This window comes from Dromaius novaehollandiae, chromosome 7 (assembly GCF_036370855.1).
Source record: "Dromaius novaehollandiae isolate bDroNov1 chromosome 7, bDroNov1.hap1, whole genome shotgun sequence".
Lineage (NCBI taxonomy): Eukaryota > Metazoa > Chordata > Aves > Casuariiformes > Dromaiidae > Dromaius > Dromaius novaehollandiae.
The window spans coordinates 41,350,788-41,374,398 of record NC_088104.1 but is presented as its reverse complement, the minus strand read 5'-3'; the positions used below and the strand labels follow the sequence as shown (position 1 = coordinate 41,374,398).

The 23,611-nt window shown below is 41.6% G+C and overlaps 1 protein-coding gene across 16 annotated transcripts in view; it reads left to right on the top strand.

The window, feature by feature from the left end:
- IKZF2 (IKAROS family zinc finger 2) overlaps positions 1 to 21,018 on the top strand; it is a 121,803-nt gene extending 100,785 nt beyond the window's left edge. For 14 of the 16 annotated variants that reach the window (XM_026119044.2, XM_026119279.2, XM_026119358.2 and 11 more), the window contains 2 exons: positions 3,808 to 3,951; positions 10,054 to 21,018. In XM_026119044.2, coding sequence (XP_025974829.1) covers positions 3,808 to 3,951; positions 10,054 to 10,778 — 869 coding nt within the window. In that variant the 3' untranslated portion in view covers positions 10,779 to 21,018. The remainder of the gene's footprint in view (positions 1 to 3,807; positions 3,952 to 10,053) is intronic. The other 2 variants (XM_064515347.1, XM_026119755.2) reach the window with 1 other exon arrangement.
- Positions 21,019 to 23,611: the final 2,593 nt, after the last annotated feature.

Below are 23,611 nucleotides of genomic sequence, written 5' to 3'. Positions count from 1 at the left end.
CTTGATGAAAGCCACAAGGGGAAGCGAGAGGAGGGGACAGAGGGCTGGTTTCCGTGTGTGGGTAGGCATGTAGAGCTTTCCGGCTGCCGGCCCCTCAGCCTCCTCTGCCGGGCTGCTGGCCGTGTTGCTGAGCTGCCCCTCCTCGTGGCTGGCTCCCTTGCAGGCAGCTTGCTGCAGGAGAGCTCGGCTTGCACTGCTGTCAGTTCTCAGCTGAGCAGTTCTGGCCCTGGGGGTAGAAAGTGGTCTGCAAAGTTTTAGCTAGCTGCATTTTGGGGGTGACACAAGTGACAGCTGTTGAATGCCAGGAACATGATCTTCGTAGAAAGCATGGGGAGAAATGTCGAATGCTAGCTCTGGTTTACACCAACTTACATGTTCTTCCCCATTTCCAAAAAGCAAAAACTCCAGGGGAATTCTTAAAATGGATTGGAGAAGAATACTCTTTTGGGGAGGAGGAGAAAGGAGCTTAGCCCTAGGCTGCGTGATGCTCAAAGGACGGCCCCACATAAAAGAGACAATGGGCTTGTGTTCTTCCCTCTTGCATAGTTGCTTAAAACATAGTTAAAATGCTGGTCCCAGAGGAGACTTCACACCAGGGTCCATGGGAATATTTCCTGTCATTTCTGCACACACACACACACACTTTTAAAATAGCAATATTGTGAGCTTAAGAAAGGAAATTGAGGCTGATGGAATAATACTAATTTATACCAGCTGAAACTTAGTGCAGTGTCTGTTGTCTGCACAAAGAAATATTTATCAGCAAAATGCACACTAGCTCATTTTTTTTCTTCTATTCTTCTCTCAGTGGAATAGTATAATTTTTTTAACAGTATGCTGATTTCTAATAAATGAAAAAACAAAAACTAAAAGCAGTTCTGAGATGAGCTCTATGATTCAAAGCCCAGTGTCTTCAGAAAAAGACTTTGGTCTGAAGACCATCCAGGTTTGTGTACCGGGAATTTGGACTGTGCAAGAATATTTGGTGTTAATTGCAATTGAGGATCTTAGCAGTGTCAGAGATGGTGAACGTTTGCATGGGCACCAGTCCCACAGTCCACCCTACTACTTGATTAAGAACGTCGCTGAACAGAAATGTACTCAAGCATGGGCTTTTCATGCGCTAGGCACTTGATTCCTAGAGTAATAAAACCTTCCTGAACTGAGACAGTAGGTTCACAACATAAAATAAGTTGCTAGTTATAACATGTCGGCTGTTCTTCAGCAGCCCCTGCTACCGGAGGTAATGAAGTACAATGAAATACAATGAAAAGGGAATTGTATTTACCACAGAGCAAATGTGTGCACATGAGCCTCTACCACAAAGCAGCTGATTTGTGGTAGCTTGTTTGTTGTGCCTGATCGGTTTGTTTTGGTTTTCCCCTTTTTTATTTTGTTTTTCCTCAAAAGTGATGCAGTCTGGGCTAGTCGACCTTTATTTGTTTATTTTTAAATAGAAGCAAAGCAAAAATTTTAGATGAAAATTAATGTACGTGGACTTGGCAGTATGATCCTTAGCTTAACTCTTTTAGTTTCCAAATTGTGACATCTAACCTGTTTGGTCTCCATTTGCATGTGGTTTAAATCATTTCACAGACTAGGTTATTTTCATCTCTCCCTTGTCCCTGGAAGTCTGCATAACAAAAAAATATCCCAGTAATTTATTCCCATCATAACATAAATACTGGAGTGATTCAATGATTTTTTGCAAAAGAGCAATGCCCTGGATTATGGAGTTGAGTTCTGAGGTGGAAAAAGAGCTTGTGGCATAAAAAAAAATGTAAAAGAAAATGCTTTTATTGGTGATAATTTACTTTTAAAAGGAGTCCAGGCAGAATCTTTGCCTGACTTACAGAAGAGCAGATGTCTTTTTTAGCACTATTCATTTTTCATGGAAGAAAGGTTTCAGATTCCATCGAGGAAACTACACACATATGTCCAACAGTTGAATTAATTAATTATTATTTAATCTTCATAAGACATACAAATGCTGTATAATTTGGGCCTAATTAGGTGGCTGTGAAAGTGACTGAGAGGATTTCATCTGATTTTGCGGGCAGTATGTGAGCCTAGCCCCGCAAAGGCAGCGTGCCTTCAGCACGTCTTTGCAGGAGGCCTTTAGAGCCCTCTGCGCCTCACGGAGGCCCTCGCGTAGGAAGCTGGCCCCTTGCAGCGAGGAGAGGTATTGCCATGGAGCAGCAGCCCAGATGTGCACGCATATGCACAATTTTCGTTAAGCCAAAAGGACAGTTTGGCACAAGTTCCCAGTGAAAATCAGTGGACATAATCTTCTCTTGCTTAAAAAATCTCTTCGATAAAAACTTGAGTAGAACTAAAGCAAATATCTTTGGAGCAACCGAAGTACTTAAGTAACCTTAAAAATTCAGCCTTATCTGTTTGTAATATTCCAGATTTCCCAGTCTGCACTGGACATTAATTAGGTTACTGGAACACTGCATCCCATTTTGTTGCAATATTAGATTCATTTCATATTTATGCTTTTTCTTCCTCTTTATTTTCAGTGATGCCAGCAGGACTGCCTTGTAAATGAGAAACCATTGTGTTTCTCAGGGGGAGCATCCTGTACAAATAAAAAAGCAGCAGAGTAAATCATTTTATAGCATATGGTAGATTCTAAGCCTCAAAGTACTCAGCTTCCCTAGCAGCAGAGGCACAAATGGAATCAAATGAATAAATTGCCATGTTTTCTTATTATGAATGTCTGAATTGAGAAGTTCACCTGAGCAGATACTGTTTTGTAATTGCCTGGTATTTGCTCTTCCTTACTAGAAAGAGTGCAAAGACAAGGCTTTTATCACCTCATTTTTCATATATTATGTGCTAGCAAACAGCTGCATGTTTAAGAACTGGAGAGTGATTATTCCATATTAGGACCTTGAAGGTAGTGAGGTTACATGGGAGGAACATGGGCTGCTTGTGCTCACTTACAGCATGGTCTCAGGAGAAGTTATCTGTGGTGAGAAATTCCGTGAAGCTCCTATGGTGAGAGATCAGGGGATGGCTAGCAGGATATGGGGGGTTCAGTTCTCCTCTCCTGCCTCTGCTATACTACCTGTGACTTTACTGGAAGATTTACCTAATAAGCAGAATCTGAGGGGACTCCCGCAGCTTACAAATTATAGCAGCTCTTTGCCAGATCATCCTAGTTTCTATTTCTCTGCCACTGATTCTTCCTACCAAGTAATTTTTAACATCTCTAGCATCCCATTAGTGCACAGACACAAGTGGCTGATCCCTCTCAGGTTTCTCTTGCTACTTGCTAAAGGTGAATGAGGGACAATTAGGCCGTGTATTAAATGCATTGTTACCAGGCAGTTGGAACAGCTACTTTGATCACATTTGAAATGTGTTGGGAAAGGTTCAGACTCTTGGTCTGATCCTCAGCATGGTACCACTGACTCTAAGCATGAAGTTGCATGAATACATGACGAATGATAACTGTGAAGTTATGCTGGCAACAGGTGACCATATTGAGGGGAGAACAATAGAAAACATGCTCTACAGAGTGATTTTTCGAAAGCGCCGTGTACCAAATCTTTCTCCCTCTGACTGGGGATCTTGTGTATTCAGAAAAAAATCCTTTAAGAAATGCTTGAAGTTTGGCTTCTGCTAACTAAAATGGTCCCAAAGTGATGCATTTTGAAGATGTGGCTCTAGTTGCCAATTGCGTTCATGCCCCTTGCTTTGTTTTGCATTGCACTTGTTACGACAGTCAACAGGCCTCAAATGATTTGCATCATTTCTGTAGACCAAACTTGTCTGATACAATTTTTTGGTTTTATGTAGTACCTCCTATGGAAGATTGTAAGGAACAAGAGCCTGTGATGGACAACAATATTCCTCTGGTGCCTTTTGAGAGACCTGCTGTTATAGAGAAGCTGACAAGCAACATGGGAAAGCGTAAAAGCTCCACCCCACAGAAGTTTGTGGGTAAGCTTGGGATACACATTTTATTCGTAGTAGTACTAGGTATAGGTTACTTGTAATTTGGGAATAATAACAAAAGACCAAGGGGAAAAGTGGCATTCTGAGAATTTGGTTGTGATGGGGAGGGAAAATAACTGAGATGGTTGAATCACAGCAAAAAAATCCTGAAAATGATTACAGTTTTGCCAACCTTATACGATCAAAAGGGAGGACCCCCTAATCATGAAAATGGCTAAAAAAATTCTTGAGCTTTGTACTGTGCCTTAGGGTCCTATCTTTTAACCTTTTTCTAGCCTTAGAGAGTTAAACTTGTCATCTTTCCCTCTCCTCACTCAGCAAATAAAAACTCTTATTTCAGCAGATAAAAAACAAGACTCATATAATTGTCTGTTTCAACATGTGTGTGTGTTTAAAGAAAACAGCAAGAGGTATGTCAGGACTTGCAACTTATATTAAAATCTTGAGAGCTGGCAACAACTGGTCTGATAATACTGGCATGTGGGAGTAGAATCATAGAGCTCCTATTGAAAGGAGTGCTTGCTCCAAGTGCAGTGTTCTGCACAAGATAAACTTCTCAATTCTTGAATATAAAACAGCACTGGACCATTTTTGATTACCAATTTCAGGATCTTGGGACCAGAATTTGTGTTTTGCTTTGTGTCTAGACATCTTAGAATTGTTCAAGTTGCAACAGGAGACAGTATGGGGAATTTTACTTGTGCTGAGCTGTAGCTTAAAGCTGTTCTTCATGCTGGTATAGAGACCATGTGAAACTTAGGAGGGGAGCTGGGGCAGAGAATTATTTGGGTAAGTGTATGCTGCTAGCCTCAAAAGTCATGTAACGTCTGTTTTCCACACTCATTGTCTGGGAGGACAGTGGTACCGATTTTAAGGCTGTTATATTCTCATCCTGTCTACTCTGAGGACACTCACGGAGAGGTTAGAGGATTGCGAGCAATCAAGACAGTCATTTTAAAAAGCACTGCCCCTCAGCTAAGTACAGATTCAGATGAATTAGTTAAATCACCACTAAAGGTGATTTTAAACTAAGCTACATGGTTTTTAATTGTAGTAGGCTAGCAGCATGCTGCATCTCACCTGGAGGACACTGACACATGGACCTGACTGTTCCCAGTCTTCTGACTGTTCCCAGTCTTCTGACTGTTCCCAGTCCTCTGACTGTTCCCAGTCCTCTGACTGTTCCCAAATATCAGTGCTGGGCTTCTTCCATGCACTGGTCAACTATTTTTTTTCTTTGATGTCCTTTCTCTCCTGCCTCCTTTTAAGCCAAGGTTGGGTCAGGAACAATCCAACCCACACCAAGAAGGTGGGAAAGCAGTAGGATTTTCTATGGTGTTATTAGGCTTCCTGAGATAAAAGTTTAGTTTTTATTCTGTTGTCCTTAAGAATTATCTGAAATACATTACTGTATAGCTGATGAGAACTAGAGAAAGTATGCTCTGGTTTCATTTACTGCTGTGACAAACAGTTAAAGGCCATTGGAGAGGGTGGAAAAGGAAGCTGAATTCTCTACTGATAAGCCAAATCCAACTATATGGGATCGTAAACATGACTCCCTCATAACAGACTTCTCCAGTATTGTCTCAGCCAGTGCTGTACTTCCTTGCAGGTTTTGATCAGTAGTGAAATAGGTAGCCGTGTTGGCATTAAAATTGGTGTCTTTAGACCTCAGAACTCTTACATCCTTGAAAGGAAGAAGAGCAGTCCACACCTCTTGCCTTTTCTTTCTTTTTTTTCTTTCTTTTTTTTTTTCCTCAAGTTGTCCACAGGTTCTGATGTGCATATTTTTTTTCTGCAATACTGCTTAAAGGTTATCTTTGCAGAGGCTGGAGACTTTATCTGTGAGGGCCAGAGACCGCTCTCCCTTCCCCCTTAAGTTCTGGAGCACCCAAGCCTGCTCTCATGAGCAGTATCGTTTGTCCATTATAAGCATACCTCGCAACTGAGGCAGATGGATTTCTAGGTGGGTTAAATTGATTTAATTTTTGGAAACTGCAGATGATGGATTTCCTTTTAGACCAGGAAGGTTATTTTACTTGGTCAATCACATGTGATTGACCATATGTTATTACTATCTTTAAAGGTGAACTTACTGATCTGAAATCCTTGCATGAAATATGCTGTAGGAGATTATTATTCTCTTCGGTAGGGTATACTTCATTGTAAGATGAAGCTGTGTCTTCTGTAGAAACAACAGATCATTTTGACTATTCAGCTTTTTTGAGGCGAGGAATTCAGGTTTTCATGTGACATGCAGCTTCTTATCCGGATCCACTTGTAGGGGAAAAACAGAGTGTCTTATTTACTGTATCTTATTTTTCTGCCTCTTCTACTCTTTCCTGGCATCACAATGTATGAGCTGAAAGACAGCAATGTCTCTCCTTTGCTGCCTTTCTTTTTTCACCATGACCTCACTTTTCTTCCCGTTTTCTCCCTGATGAAATAGTGTTCAACTCTATCAGGAAGAACTTGTAATGGTTCTCTTGCTTGCAGGAAAATTTCTTGTGCATACTGCAAGCATGGCACCTATCCAGAACATCTTAATGGTATTTATGAGAAGGTCACGTAAGCATAAGCTCAAATCTTTGCATGCTACGTCTGTCAGTGCCTTACTGCTGTTTCTGATCAGCAATCTCCAAGGGACCTTTGTTATGGACCACAGTCTTTACTCTGGTTGAAATTTCAGAAGGAAGGGAAGTAGCATACAGCAGAAAGAGTAAATTTGGCGGGGGGGAGAGCTTGGTTATATCTGTTGTTGAGGTACTAGTCTTAGCAAGCCTGTTGAAATACTGAAGGCAGAAAATATAACTTATGATACACAGGGATGAACGCTTCTTTTTGCCTCTCTTTCGATAAAGAAAGAAGCAGACATTAGTGCAGCAACCAGCTTCAAGCTGATCACATGATGTAGATTCACATATTTTCAGTTTGAATGTGGTACTCACTGTCACAGAGTGTCATTGAGGTTAAGAACTTGGCAGGATTCAAAGGAAGACATTTATGTGGCTTACGATAAGACCATGGTTGTTATAGTAAGAATTAAAAATATACAGACATCTCAGAACAGATGAAAATCATCCTGCTGCAAAGGTACAGTCGACTGCTGGTTAATGGAGGTCAAGGATAAAATTCACCCAGTGGTAAATTATGTAACTGCTTTCTGTAAGGTTTCCTGCGTCTTTCTCTGAAGCATCTGGCATTCCAGTTGCTGTAGATACCTGACGAGCTGGACTACAGGTATCACAGGACAGCACTGCCTGTGTTCTACGATCCAGCTGCAAATACCCATTTGATTTTTTTTTCCTTTTTTATGGAATGCCATACGATAAGCTGACCATGGTAGGGAGTGCTGCTTCTTCCACTTCGTTAATATACGGCAAGGATAAATGAAACTGAGAATAAACTTGAGTAGATGAGTGTGAAATAGTTACTTGTAATTACTCACTTGGCTAAAGAGGAGTTATTTAAAATTGAAAAATGGGTCAAACCAGGCTGGACTGGTTTGTTAATGTTTCTTCTGAGCTTTGTGATTTACGTACCCCCCCACGCCATGTTATCATTTATTTTACTTTTTTGTGTCACACTCCATTTTTAAGGCTCCAATGTCTTTGAAACTGATTCATAATTAAAGGAATGAATAATTCAGGTCACTGGCAATTTACTGTTTGCTGTACTCTACTCTCCGGTGGAGTCGCTAAATGTGGAAGATAAAAGGAATCAAAATAAGGCCTGCATTGTTCATCCAAGTTTTCCACAGAGGATAGGCATTACTGATTGACCTGTCCCTCTAGCCTGCGTGGGACTGACAGCGCATCTGGAGACTCGATCGGGCTCCCTTTCGTCAGATCTAGCTCCTTATTCAAACACAGGAACTACATGCGTGACCAGGGTAGGTGACAGGGACACTTTTGGTTTTTTCTCCCACTGTGCCAAAGACACCAGTTGCCTCCTGGAGCTCTCCTCCAGTCCCACTCTGGCCCCACTTGCGAAGTCGCTGCTTGGTTTTGGGTGAGGATGGACCCTCCGGCCGTTTCAGAGTCGTCCATCCTGGCAGGAGCAGGGGAGCCATCGCAGGTGGTGCGACTGCCAGTGCGAAGCTGGCCTGGCAGGAGCACTGGCAAGAGAGCGTCCGATGGTGAGAACTGTCCTGAAGTTGTGTTAGATTACAGAGGCCATCACCGGAGTTTTGTCATCTTCTTCCTTCCCTATTTTTCTCTGAATGTGTAGCAAAGGAACAGTTTTCTTTTCCATGTTAGGTGTTCTTTTGGTGAGCTGTACACGTAACACAGCCGGCCGTAGGGAAATGTAGTGAGGTACATAAACATGATGTCTAATCAGAAGCACATGAGCAGTACTGCTGAAGTGCGTAGGAATATTCACGTGCTTCACTTTAGACTTGCATTTAATTACCTTGCTAATCAGGGCTAAGTTCCTAAGCCAGAGTGATGCATGATCTCCAAGGATAACCTGATTCTTCCATGCGTAATGTAAAATTATTTCTCTCTTTATGCATCACATTATGATAAGCCACAGTAAGTGGAATGAATTATTTTAGTCAAAAATAAAATGCTGAATGATAGCTATGTTGAAATGTACTAATGCTATTTGGAAGAGATTTGGGATTACAGTTCTGTTTCTTTCTTATGTTGGTTTATACACATTTTGTTCCAAGCAATTTTGGCAAAAGGTAATAGAAGATTTTAAAGTTACTGGATAGCCAAACCAGTTTTATGTAGTGACTTCCTGAATTGATTAACTTACAGTACTAAGGGAAAGTTTTACATAGTGAGGCAGTGAAAAGTAACAAAGACAATGAAACCCAACCAAAGTTATTTATCAGATTTTGTAAAGTCTGCTTCAAAAGAATTACAGTTAACTGATATTTATGTGTATATACACATGTGAACATGTATATCTTTTATCTTACCCATATAGTTGTATATGCGTAAGCTTTTTTCTTTAAAAAGAAGAGTTATTATATGAACTTTCCTTGTACTGACACCCTAAAGCCACCACTGGAAAAGCAGTGCCGCTAAGCTGAGCCCTGATGTAAGTAGCTGTAACTTTGTTAACTTCAGAGGAGATCTGTGATACTCAACATGCCCAGTGACTAGCATAATTTACCAGTGCATGGTTCTGGTTTTGCATATCTGTAATGCCATTGATTTTAAAAGCTTACACAGGTGTGAATTTGGATTCACATAGCGATGAATCAGCCAGCTTCCTCATCATTGTATATTTACTTATCCTAAATCAATGGAAGTTGCTTTGCCTTGCACCAAATTAAACTAAGCTCTACATGTGGCTTCTCTATTCTGTTTTCAGGCCTAAAGACATGTTGAATGTTTTGGAGAGTGCTTTTTGTTTTGGGCGTTGTTTGTTTGTTTGTTTTTTACTCCAAGTAGTTGAGGTAAAGGTTTTTTTGCAGGGTGAAATGCAAAAATTCAATCAGAGCCTAAATGCAAGATACCGAGATCTGCCTTACAGTGCTGAAGTTGCTTGCTTCAGTCTGTGGACACATATAGCCTCTTTGTTTGTTGTGCTGGCTGAAGGATCTATACCTTGTGGCACTAAAGATGTGCTAGGTCCTTGTCTTATGAGCACTATATAGCCTTTGCTTAGATTTTTCAGTGCACTGCCCTATTGTAAGCTATGAGCCACCTTGGGGAGCATGTGGAGTGCCACCTCCCTTAGTTTCAGAAAAGTATGTCCAATGGTACCAACTGGCAGAGCTTTGTGGACCTCAGTGGTACAATCCCATTTTCCACCAGTTGACATATATGTCCTCACTTGAGGCATGGGCAGTAATCAAGCACTGGAAGGTTTGGAGTTGGTCTGGAGTTCAGTGCAGGTGCATGCTTTACCTGGAATAAAAAGAGCTGTTAGTGAGGTTGCCATTTTGCCCATTTCAAGACAGGAATTTCATAGGAGGTCAGTGAATAAATAGAAGGAAGGTAACTTTGGACTCTGGAATGAATTTCACTCCAAGTTGGGGGGTTTCTGCTCTCCCCACCCCACCCCTTTAGAGAGAAACCTTGGAGTGATAATACTGATTTTTCTCATTCATTTGCTTTTGTCCCTTAGGTGAAAAGCTCATGAGATTTGGCTATCCAGACATTCACTTTGATATGAACTTAACCTATGAGAAGGAGGCTGAGCTGATGCAGTCTCACATGATGGACCAAGCCATCAACAATGCAATCACCTACCTTGGAGCTGAGGCACTTCACCCCCTGATGCAGCACACACCAAGCACAATTGCAGAGGTGGCCCCGGTCATCAGCTCAGCTTACGCTCAGGTCTATCATCCTAACAGGATAGAAAGGCCCATTAGCAGGGAAACGGCTGACAGTCACGAGAACAACATGGATGGCCCTATCTCCCTCATCAGACCAAAGAGTCGAACCCAGGATAGAGAGGGCTCCCCCAGCAATAGCTGCCTGGATTCTACTGACTCAGAGAGCAGCCACGAAGACCGCCAGTCCTACCAAGGAAACTCTGCCTTAAATCCCAAGAGAAAGCCAAGCCCGGCTTATATGAAGGAGGACGCCAAGGCTTTGGATGCCACAAAAGCTTCTAAGGGCTCTTTAAAGGATATCTACAAGGTCATCAATGGAGAAGGGGAGCAGATTAGGGCTTTCAAGTGCGAGCACTGTCGCGTTCTTTTCCTAGACCATGTCATGTACACCATCCACATGGGCTGCCATGGCTACCGGGACCCGCTAGAGTGCAACATCTGTGGCTACCGAAGCCAGGACCGCTATGAGTTCTCATCGCACATTGTCCGAGGGGAGCACACATTCCATTAGGCCTTCTCATCCAAAGGGGACTCTTATGAAGTAGAAAAAACTGCACATGAAGAAATACTGCACTTACAATCCCACTTTTCCTCAGACATTGATACACCTATTTTGTTGTTGTTGCTGTTGTTGTTGTTGCTGTTGTTTAATTATTATTATTAACCTTATTTTTGTGGACCCAACCTCAGTTGCTCTGCCCAGCTTAAGAATGGAAGGAAGGAAGGGAAGGGATAAAAGAGGGGTTTTCTGTTGTTGTTGCTGTCACTTTTTGTTGAGTGACCTGACTTGCTTTTTGTGGGAATTGAAAGGCAGTCCGTTTCTGTCACAATTAGCTGTGTATCATGTCCTATTTTGGGATATTGCTCAACTCTGCTAGGTGCTTTAAAGTCGTGATGAGATGCCACTCCTTTATAATTTCAGACAAATAGGTAGAAACATTTCAGAGGAGAGCCTTTTTCAAATGCGTAGATACGGTGTGGGGTTTTGGTGGCTGGAGAAGAGTGGGGGGACTTTATTCTACAGAATGAACAATTATTTTTAAAGCAAAACTGTTTTACGCTAGGGATTTAGGAGCATGAATCAAAGTCAATATTCCTTTCAAAACGACTTTCTAGGGTGAGCTGTTTTCCTGGGTTCAGTGTGTATTGCCCCTTGCGAATGTACAAAAATGTATGTCTAACACTGTACCACATAACAGCAGTTTAGTTTCATAAGTCTGAGGGCCTTCTGTGGTAAGTTTGAGGCTCTGTATTTTTATTTTCCTTAACTTATGAAGCACCTTTTTTAGAATTGTTGATTTGATGTTACTCCATGCCTGTGTGTTGACTCACTGGCTTCTTAGAGACCCTTGGGAGCCTTACTTATTTAGTTGCACCCTATGTTTTAAGAAATAGCATTTACAAATAACGTTTTAACCTTGCTCCTAGGACAGTAAGTGGCCTAGGAGTGGGTGAGAGAGTCTGTAGTTTACTCAAGAGGTTCTGCTGCTCTTCTAAAATAATTTGTTTTAAAATTGCGGATTTTAAAATGACAAAAGTACTAGTAGCAAAGTGTTCTTTAAATATAATTATATATCTATATATACCTGTATAAATACTTTCTCATTCTATTATCACAGTGTTAACCTCTTGGCAGCAGCCTAAACTAAGACTTGCAGCTGGGAAAACACTAGGAGCCAGATCGTCGGCCAGCGTTAATCCTCTTAGCTCCATTGAGTTTAATGGAACTATTCCAACTACTTCAGCTACATCAGGATCCGAGCCTTGATTATTTTTTCTCACGTTAACGTTTTGTTTGCTAATTTGCTGATCCAGTGCTTTCCTTTTGTTTTTAAATCATTAATTATGCTTTAATTTAGGGGTGGAAGTACAGATTTTGCTGGATATCCTTTGCTCTTGGAAAGCATGCAAGCCCTTCAAACAAACAGATTGCATACAATATCCCCAACTTCTTCAGAAAGTGATGTATGAGATACAGATGCTGTGCTTTAATTTGAATTTATAGATACCATTTTTATTCATAATTTATTAATTTCACTGTAGGGCAAACAAAAAAAAAACAAATTCCAGAGCAATTTCTTGAACTACAGACTGGACAAGGAGAAAAAAAATCTGTTTTGTTTGCTTTTTTTCTCTCCCAATAAATAACAAATCCAGCAACCAGCCAGCAGGTTGCAGGTTGCATCACTAAAAACTGGGCTTAAACCTATGTGACAGATTGCCACTGAAACCCAACTGTTTGTACCAATCACTATTGAATTGTTTTTGTTTGGCAACAAGAGCACAGCTTAAGAATGGAAAGATCTGCATGTGGGTTTAACCCCTTCCATGCAAGCAGTCTCCCTCTGCTTGGTGAGACCTTTTCAAAAGTATAAAGTTACAGAAGTGTAAAAAAGAGAGGAAGATCAGGCCATAATGAATTCCCATCTGCTCCCTTCAATCTGCGTACTCTGTGCACATGCCAGTTTGCTGTTCGTTTTGAGGGTACTGTTTTTTTTTCTTCTTCTCTTCCTAGACCTGGAGCATTTGAAAGTAGGAGCTGAGTGGTATTGATTGAAATCTTTTTACGGTGACATTCTTGGCAGCTAGAACCTGTGTTTAGAAAGGATACAGTAGATCATGGCCAGGTTACCTGATGACTGCTTCCCAGCACTGAAATGCTATTAAGTAGGAGCTGGTAAAGTCTTGCAGTAGCCTATTAATTATAATACAATATGGAGAGAAATGTCATCTTGTGTAAGCTAAGAGCTATCAAGGCTGGGAATATATGGGCCTTGGAGAGGCAGCTTTAAAGACCTGTTCCCAACATTGTTCTTAATGTGATTGGGTTCCTCCTCCTTTTTTCTTCATCCAAATATAGAGGAAGCTCAGGCCAATGAAGTGCTGCCGTCCTCCAAACCTTTCTGGTCGTCTTGTGCTTGGTGCAGTCGAAGGAGTTTGTTCAGAAGAAAAGGGGGAGACGCTGGAGGGCATTGCTTTCACTCTGTGTGGCTGATTCGCTGCAGCTATGAAGGTTGGCTTAGGAGATGGCTGGCCATGTTCTGCATCATCCTGTGTTTGGAAACCCAGAGACTGGGGTTTCCAGTATGGCACTAAAAAAAGTGGTTATGAATTCTGCTAAGGCAGCAAAGATCTTTTTAAGAACAGTGTGTGAAGGAAAAGATGCTGGGCCTGGACATCACTAAGCTAGCATGGAGCTCTAAAAAGACACAAGCTTGAGCCAGGCAGAAAGGTGACCAGCAATCCCATCCAGTCTCCAAGGGATAACAAACCATTCCCTGTGGCCAGGGGAAAGAATGAAGGCTATGGTTTCTTGTAATAGCTAGCACCAGGCAGCAAGTGTTAAAAAAAAAAAAAAAAATGCCTGTGTCTGGGGAAGCACAGGAACAGGGGAAAGGCAGAGAATTTTTTGTGCATCCACAAGTGAGTTGGCTACAATGATACTCACAGTTTATTTGCGTGCACTTTCATTCAGTGATGCCTCCTGTAATGTATCTTCTGTAAATGTTTCAAAGATCAGACTTGGAGGCTCGGTGATTTTGTAGCTGGATTTAGTGTAGTAGCCCAACCTTCTTGTTCCAATAGTAGCACAGAAGATCTGTATGTGATCAGTGCTGTGTCCTGGTATCACAGAGAGAGAACTGGGGAGGTAGTGGGCAGATTCCTGGTGTCACACAGGCACGCAGTTTTAGTTATCATCTTCCAAAAACTGCCTTTCTTGGAGAGCAGGAGGCTGAGGGGCTGCATTAATTTTTGTCATCCAATCTGAACACTCACTAAAGTTTTTCATCCCAGAACTAGGGAAGGGGAAAAGATTAAATTCCAGTTCGAGTTCTGAACAAGCTTTTGGACTGACATTTATGTTAGTGTTTAATTCCTACTTGGTATTGCTGTGGAGAGGGAGTTGAATAAGTCAGGCCGCAGCTCTTAAATTGGAGGCCTGGCTGATGTAGCTGAAATTGTTGAAGAGTTTTGTATACATCAGTTTGCCCGTGTACAGAAGTGTGCAAAATTGGGGCCTCAGAGGATTTTTTTTTCTTGCATGCTCTCTGCAGATTTCTAAGAAAAGCTCTTGAGTTTTGTCAAATTCATTAGTCATTCAAAGCGTACGAGGAATTTCAGCAGATAATCCTTGGCCTGCACATCCATTTGTTCTAAGTATCTGGTGTTTGAAAGCGAACCTGGCTGATTTTTATTGGACTCTCTCGAATTCTTGGAATCAGATTTCCAGTTAAAAACATACATTTGCAAATTTAGAATTGGCTTCCTGTGAGCGTTCCCCATTTTCATTAAAAAAGCCATTTCTGCAAACATCCCTGCCAGTAAACCCTTTCACTTCGTTTTACATCAAAAATGGCAAGATTCTGACTCAGTTTAAATTAGTAGAAGCCTGTTAATTTAAATAGAAGTGTGATTGCTTATTCTGCTCTTGATATGATCCATATTCTTGGAGCAAAGGACATTATCTATATATCTGCTGCTATGGCCAATGAATTTTACAGCCACCTCTCTTTGCAATCAGTTAGGAGTGCACATCAAAATATATAGGATTTTTTAGTAAACCCAGCTCTTTGTTCGGTAATTTATGGGAATGAAACAATTTTATTCTCCTTAAAAAGTGCTTCCATCTATGAAGTGACGTGAAAGGTGTCTAGGCATGAACCTCTATTGGTCTGTATTAGAGAGAAAAATCTAACTAAATTTGTAAATCAGCCTGGTATTTTTAATCATAGTAGTTTTTACGGTCTGAGGGCACAGCTCGCAAAATAGCCATGTAGAAATAAATGTATTTACTAAAGAGCAAAGAAATTCTCAATTTTAACATTTTCCATATTACGTTCCGTTAATATGGACTTTCCTAAATTTGGAGCATCAGGCAGGGGTAGGCCAGGAATTAAACCAGATCCTTTCAAAACTGGCCTTTAATAGGGCATTATTACTGTTGTCTAGGTCCTGAGCTGGCGTTTTCGTGTTTGAAAAAAAGCCCCATGGAAAGAAGCCACTTTGAAAGCAGAGTAGACACTCCTCCCTCCAGAAAGGGACTTTGGAGCTCGATCCAGGGAAAGGTGCTTATTTCAGCCAAGGACAGGAGTAGCGGTAATATGGTTCCTTCACTATTTAATATTGTTTTGTTTCAGCTCTTGCTCTGTGTTATAACGATGGGGGAGAAGGGAGGTTACACTGTTACCTGAGTAGCCTAAACTCAATATGGAAGTTTAGGAAAAGCGAGATCAAATTGGCTTTGATGCAGTTTGCATCTTAGCTTGGTTTACTATCATTTAAAGAACAAATGCTAATGACCTGCAGTCTAGAGCAGCTGGAGATTTTGAGAAAGTATATTTATATATATGGTATCATATTGTTAGATATATATGCTTTATTGTATATGTGCCTTTTTCAAATGCATTCTGAAAGCTTGGGCTGTCATTCATGGTATCTTACCATACCCTTTCAGAATGCAAAACAAAAACAGAGCAACCCAAAGTAAAAATCCCTGCTTGTATGGCATAGCAAGGCAGCTCCTGCTTCCTTTCTGCACCCACTTCGGCAGCTTCAGCGGGAGAGGAGACTGTCTTAGGTATTCAGCTATGAGATGTCCTGTAGTTAGCTGGCTTTAAGAGCGGGAAGGGCTGAAAATTACCCTGGCAAAGTGCGCTGCAGCTATCCAGCTGGAGCTGCTCTCAGAGCTGGTCCCAGCCAACACAGAGTCATCCACCGTCCCATCCGTACGCCTGTTGCTGAGACTTCTTGCAAAAGCCCCCAGCCTCACAGTACCCTCGAGAGTGTCACGGCAGGGAATTCCTATTTTCTTATCCTTTGTGGCTTTGGGTAAAGCACTCCTGAAAATGGGCTTTGCTGTGCATGTAACTCCCCGTTTAGGAACTGGAGCAGACTTTGCAGCCATTCTACAAAAGTTTGCTTGGAGCTGGAAAGAGCAAAGCTCTCTGGGAGGTGGTTTGCAGATTGGACTCTGATGCCGCTGTTGTGCTGCTCAGTGAACTAGAGAGGAGAGAAACCCATCCGTAGAAGGTGTCAGGGGATGCGTTTCTGTCTTAGGCCGGGCAGAGCTCGTTGTCACGCGGGGGGTTTATGTGCTGGAATGCTTTGGTGGAAAGCGCAGCAGTGTTTTGGTCCTTGCCTGATGGGTTGGTGACCTAGTGTCACAGCTTGTTATTCGCCCTGCACGGGTGCAGTGTCCGAGTCGCGCGTGTGCCGGCATGGGCGGCTAGGCCCGCACGCTTCCCGTCCCGCCGGGAACGTTGCTCCACGTCTCCGCAGGGCTGGGTTCCCCAGCGGCCGACCCCGGCGGTCGGAGACCCCGGCGGCCACAGTGAGGATGAGGGCAAAGGGGGGAACGAGGTAGAAAAGAGGCAGAACTTGCTTTCTAGCAAGTATATTCCCTTTTATCCTGCTAGAAATTGTCCTGAAGTATAGGCCCGGAAGAATATTACCAGTTTCTATTGTAGCCTAATGCAGCTGTGCCTGGAAGCGTGTGATTCCTGCCCCCTCCTCCAGTGAGGGTCCGAAGGGAATACAAGCCAGTCACGAGGAGGTAACGTGCTGACATTTCCCCATGCCACAGTCGTAATAATAGGCTGAGATAACAGTAAAAATGGCACCTATTTAAACTGCCTGGCTTTGCAGCTGGGGTTCCCGCAGACAAGCATTGCTCGTCAGTCCCGTTCGCTTGCAGCCTGTGGAAAGGCGGTTTGCAGTATGCTCAGGCGGGTGTGCATTTGGGAGCGTACCTCGCCATGCTCTCTCCTTCCGGGAAACTTCTCCTTTACGGTACAAATCATGGGACCTAATTAATCCGTGGACAGATATGACCATCTCTCTATCAGCAAAGACTTACTCTTGCATTGCAAAATCTAATGTTATTTAAGACGATTGCAAAAATACTGTGATGTATTTACTAGCAGTACGTGAAGTATTTTAAAGATTTAATGATGAAGTGAATCGGATCATGTCTTGAGGGGAGTTGTATTATGTGTTTTCTGTCGGGAGCAAGGGCGGCGCTTGACCCAAAGCTCGCTGAAGACAGGCGATGTTCCCTTACTCAAGGACGTATTGGTTTTAGGCCCCTGCACTGCAGCCCAAGAAAATATTTGAGCACGTGGTTACCCTCATGTCATCCCTTGGATTTGCTCTGGGAGCGCACAGAAGTTTTACAGTTAAGCATGTGCTTAATCATTGCTACGACTTGTTAGACGAGGGCCTTACTTGCTAATTCGTGAAGCACAGCAACTTTTCTTTTTTAGGTCTCGGTCATTAGTACTTGCGAGTGAGGGTCTGTGGTGCAAACGCAGTCGCTTCCGTCGGTGTGTTAGCCTTAACGCCTTCCGCGCGGCGGTACGTGAGCCTGGCGGACTGTGGTCTGTCTTAGCAATCCGGCGTGAAACGCGGGAGCCTCCCGCGACGCGCGGTGGAGAGCGCGGCTCCGCTGCCGGCACGGCGCGGGCAGCTCGCAGTCGGTCGGGCTGTTCAGTTTTACCTCAAGTGACACAGACTAAGCAAAGCTTCTTGCAGGGGGGAGAGGTCACTGAATCCCCTACTATGCACTTACTGGGATTTGACATTGCTTACTGGAAACGGCGGTTCGTTTCTGAACACACTGTAACAAGGGAAGGACTTCTGGTTGTTTTTGTAGTCGTTCAGATTCTGAAACTGTGATCAATTATTTGACTAATCGTCAAGTGTTCTCAGAGCTTGAACATGTTCTCTTCCTGTCTCGTGTAGCAGTTTCCTCTGGTTTCCGAGTCTTTTCTCTTTCTCTCCTCCCTTTTTCCTTCTCTTAGCTTTAAGTCTGGGCCTGCTCTTATCTCCTGTAGCTTTGGGCTGTCTAGGGGTTTTTTTTGTTGTTGTTCATTGGCTGTACAGTCTGTTTACATATTTTTGTACTCAAGTGTAGTTTTATATTAAAAACAGGAAAAAGAAAAAAAAAGAGATAGTTGATTTGAGAAAAAAAATATTAAGGTACGTAATCTTTGTAACACTTTAAAGATCTAGGGTACCTTCAGAGATGACTCCACAGCGATGTAATTATAATACTGTATATTTGCCTTCCTTTTCAGTTGGTTTTATTTTCTGGTTGTATTTTTTTTTCCCTAAAATGTATATCTTTTTATGAGAAACTGGAAACTTTTAATGCAAATGTTTAGAAAGATTTAAAATTGTAAAGTAAAAAAGTCATATAATTTTTTTTTCCTGTTGGAAGAAAATGCTTTAAAAGAAGTTTTACTACTGTTGTATTCCAGGGTGGGGGTTACCAGCCCCAGATTTGCTTCTTATGCTTCATTCTTGGATCTTGCTTTCTAAACATGCTCATTGCAGACATGGATGATTGCTTGTTTTTAAAAAAAAATCACAAACCAACCCACCTTTTTTGGTTATTTTTCTGTTCAAGTGCAATACTTTCCCTGACGTCTTATTAATGTACAGTGGTTTCTTTTTTCTTTCCTCGGTCAACACAAATCAGTGAAACAAAATGCTCTATCTTAAATACATTCAAAGATAAGATTCAACTAACTACGTAAATTAAGATTGTGACTGACAAAAGGTGAGAAACTGTAAGTTAAGGCTAAAGCCCATTGCTTGACTCTTGCTTTTGTATGACATTGAAACACATCCGGTGGTGTGAACTAAGGACAAACGTGTTCTTGTCTGTTTCTTTATTTTCTTTTATAATTGCAGCTCTTTTTCTCTTACGAAAAGCACTTAATATCGATGTTTATTAAAAATAACAAAAAATAAAAAGATCTTTTGGTCCGATCCAAAACCCACTCAGTGGAGACTCTCGTTGACTTTGATGGATTTTGGATTAGGCCTAATCTCTTAGCTAGGGCAAAACTGCCATTTACTCTAATGGGAGAGGTTTGCCTGCGTAAGAATTACAGGACTCGTGTCCTTTATCTACCTGAGAGACCAGAAAAGCTTCTTTAGAGTTGTCCTTGTCTTATATAAGTTTAGATGGGACTTGTTTTACATATCATACATATTTATATATAGTGTATTTTTAATGCCTTTTTTTCCCCAGTAGACTGAAGCCTCTGTTCTGTAAATATGTATGTAGGTACGTAACTAAAAAAAAAAAAAAATCCCATTGAGATTTCTTTGAAAGGCAGTTACTGCGCATGCACAGTAGCCACTTTTGTCTTTTAAATTTGTATTTAAGATATTTCTTTTTAATAATAACAAAGGTGAGGAGACTATATCCCATTCTGACTGATTGCCAAAATTATTTCCCAGCCTCTGCGTTTTGAGTTCAAGAAGAAAAATGCATTCAGTGGGTGACTGTTGCTTACCCACGGTTTCACACTCCTCGGGCCAAATCCTGATAACCTCCTGCAGGTTGTTCAGGTCCTCCCAGCAACAGGGACCTTACTGAAGCGGTGGGATCATATCTAAAGATGTTGAGCGTAATTTCAGGCTATCAGGTCTGACCCTTGGTCACGGCGCCTGCAGTGACTCACGTGGCGTTGCCCCCTGCCTGCTTCAGTGCCGAATGCGACACTGGTCGTTTTCGCGGAGCAAACCGGGTGAGTAGCCCGGCACGTGGCCACTCTTCTCCCGGCTTCCAGTGTTGAGTTCTGCAGCACGTGTTGGGAGCTCAAACTGAGGAACCTTAAAAGATAATAAGTTTAGGGTTTGTTCTAAAGCCGAGTGAAGACACTGGGAACTGTCACGTTGCTTTACGTGGCCATTGGAACGTGCTCTTACAGAAGTTCAGAAACGATTATGCTGACAGTGGCGCATGTGAGCAACCCCAAGGCAAACCTGTATCCCCCTGCTAAAGAGTTTTGCCGCTGTAGACTGAACTATGGGACTTGTTTCTTTTTCTTCTTAGTATACATGCATACATGCGGTTCCACATCTGTATGTGTGTACTCGGTACGTGTGTGAGTGTTGTACAGCCACGTGAGAGTGTGAGTCTGTGCGTGTGTATAAATAAAAGAAGCTGCAGAAACTTTGTAATACTTTGTGAAAAGGATTATATTATAAAGGTTTGTACTGTCTTGAGTGCACAGCTACTGGAATAAATGTAGGGAATCTCAGGAACAAGCATATAATTTGTCCAAGAATTATTTCTTCTCAGAAGTGTAAGTGCAGTTTTTAATTCTGTATATTATTTAATATTTTACCAATAAAAATAAACTTCTGACATGAAAGGGTTTTCCAGTCAAGGTTTCTGGGAACATTGGTGTGTGCTTACATTTTTCTTTCTTGCAGCAGCAGCCATGAATGGCAAATTGGCACCTCAAGGGATCACACTTCTACCTGATAACAAATCCTATTAAGTAACTAGAGAGACTGAAGGGGTTATGAGACTGGTGAACTGGGCCCAGATCCACGCTGATATCCATCAAAGCCGATGACGTTCTTTTTATTGACTTCAGCACAAAGTTTTTCAGCAAGAGTTAGTGAAGTATTCCTTCTAAGGTCCTGTTATTTGAAACGGTGGCATCAGTGAGCTGCCATTTGGTACCTGCCATGTTTTTGAAATGAGTTAGTGGCCCGAGGTCCGACTTTTTATGGAAGACACTCAGACCACGTAAACAAGCACTTCGAACCCTTCCCTCAGCATAGGTTTTTGGCTGAAATCCTCTCTGTAGTATCCAGAGGTGATCTTCCCAGTTTGGATTTACTGGGTAGTTCCCGTTGCCTAACTTGTTTTTTCTTTTGTAACACAGCTATCAGTCTGGTAGCATTCATGGTAGAAACTCTTCTGAATAAAAGGAAGATCTCATGAAGCTTCGTAAGTTGTTTGTTGTTTGTTTTAAAAATCGCTTGTAAACTGTTGGTTAAAGATTAACTGGCCTCTCCCCTTGATAAAAGTGTTCATCATTGACATCAGAATGGAAATTACTACAGATGTCATCTGAATAAAACTTCATCTTCCTTTAAGCTGTGTTTGATCTATGTTGTCTCAGAGGAGAGTGTTTCTGTCTGGTGAGCAGAATTTCCCCTATTTTTGACCACTGACGGTTGTGAGCTTTGTGGCTTTGCTTCAAAAAGACTCAAAGTTCAGATAATATGACAGTCCAGATTTTAATGTGTAGACAAAAAGTCATGTTTATGTCATTGTAAGACGGAGAAGATTGGCTTGACCCACTTGAGAGCCGGCCCCAAAACTCACTGCAGTCAGTGATGGTCTTTCTGTCAACTTCAGAGTCGTCAGCTTAGGTTCCAAGAAGAGGTGGGGAGAAATCGTAGGGAGAAACTGCATGAATGCTAATGCCATTGAGCCTACTGAATCGCCTGTCTGCAGGAATAAGCTTCTGTGCCTGGTTTCACGTTATTAAGGAAGAGGGAGACCTAGAAATCTCCTGGCCATGATTCAGGGGCAGTGTGTTGTTCATACTTGCATAAAATGCCTGGGTGAGAGTCATACGATGGTGTACCGTCACCTTTTTCTCAAGATCACCCTGTCAACAGCTGAAAGCAAAGGGCAGGTTGACCTCACCAATTGTGCTCTATTTAGGCAATGGGAAATCATGCTTAATCCTTCCCCTGCATTACTTTTGTTGGGAAATTCTTACTCTACTGAAAACAGCCTTTTCCTGTTTTATAGGAATAGAGAAAAATGAGGTTTAAAAATTATTCTGTGATCAGTGTCTGTATAAAGTTCATCAGAAGACAGTGAAGGCAAAAGCAGGATTTTGAGCAGTGCATTTTGACAAGTTACTTTCTTTAAAATAAAGCTGAATATTTTAGGAAAATACAGAATAATAACAAAGGCAGATGGTTCAAGATCTTCCTAAAAGGGTTTTGCTAGATGCACAGGCTACCTCAGAGGTTAGTCAAGGGATTAGAATTCCAGTCTTGAGAACCCAAATTATCTAGTAATCATCCCAAATGAATGCATCTTTTCTAAAACCATATAATTTTCCCAGTTAAATATTAAGTATTGGTCCCTGGCTTTCACCTCTATAGCTCTAATATTTCTATTTCTGTGCAATGCATCCAACAAATTTGTAGAGCTTCATCCGACTGTGAATTTGTGTTTTTAAAAAGTGCTGAATCTAAATACTTCTTCTCCATTTCTGTTCTCAAATGTTAAATCCCAGGCCTCCAATGAATCATTTTCCACTAAGACACCACAGAGTACATAATAGAATTCTTTTAATGTAAGGGAATGCCAGGCCCTCAAAATCACATTATGAAACACGCAATAATTGAGGGACTAAAAATAACTGTTGCTTGGATTGCAATTTGAACGTGCTTGGGTTTTTTTTTTTTCTTTTTAGTCAATCCTAATGTAGTTAGTCCTCAATAAACTCCGCTTTACCCTTCTGCCCTTCAGTACTTATTTTCATCTCCTTCTGGTGTATCATATAAGCATGTCATAATTTCCAGTGTGCAATTATCACTGTTTATTTTTTTCACAGCAGAGTACCTTACGAGCCACAGTGACTTCTGGATACAATGAAATATGAGTTGAAAGGATTACTGTGTAAGTACTTTGGTTGCTTAAAATTTAAGACTAAGAATGAAAGCTCTTTTCAAATGAATATACTTGTGAAATAACCTGTGTGTCCTACTAATTCCTGTTACAGAGATTACAGAGGGAGGAACAGAATGCAACATTTACCAGAGATTTCTGTTGGTACAGAAATCCAGCCCTTCTAATGAAACTATATAAATGCTCAATATTATCTCATTATTTTTCATTAATCCTTGCACACCAGCCCGCCTCCACACACTGTAATTCCATGTTACCACCCATGTTCGCGTTAAAATAGGAACAGATTATTCAAGACTCCCACACAAATCGTGAACCTCTATCCCTTCTGATCTGTTGCCACAACCAGGCCATTCCTGGGACTGAGGAACTTTTCGACTAGGCAAGAAAAAGTCCTTAACCCTGTCAAACGGGCACTTCTGAGTTTTAAGTGATTGCCTATTTTTATTCCTGGCAAACACTTTTCTCGCACCCAGCATCTAAGAGAGGATGAAACTACCCCATCGAAGCTGGTTTTTAACAGAAAATAGGTTTCCAATGAATGCATTCTCTATGGAAAGTGTCTGCTTTTCATAGATTTGGGGAGATTTGGGGATTTTTCTCTCAATAAGAAAGACTGAAAATCTAAACCCTCCAAGGGCTTCTGGGTTATTTTGTTTGGTTTCAAGAGGAAATACTTCTCTCCCCTCAGCTCCTGTTTTCATATCAGTTCACATAATGTCAAGACATTTATTTGCTGCTCTTTCCCATTATTTTTGTTACTTTTCCAGTTTAAGGCTGGCTGTGTGTAGTTTATGGGGTGTGGTAAGGAATGTAAATTATTATTTTCATGTAGGTGTGGCAGCTATTCAGTTGTAAATCCTGTTTTCAATCCTTCTGAC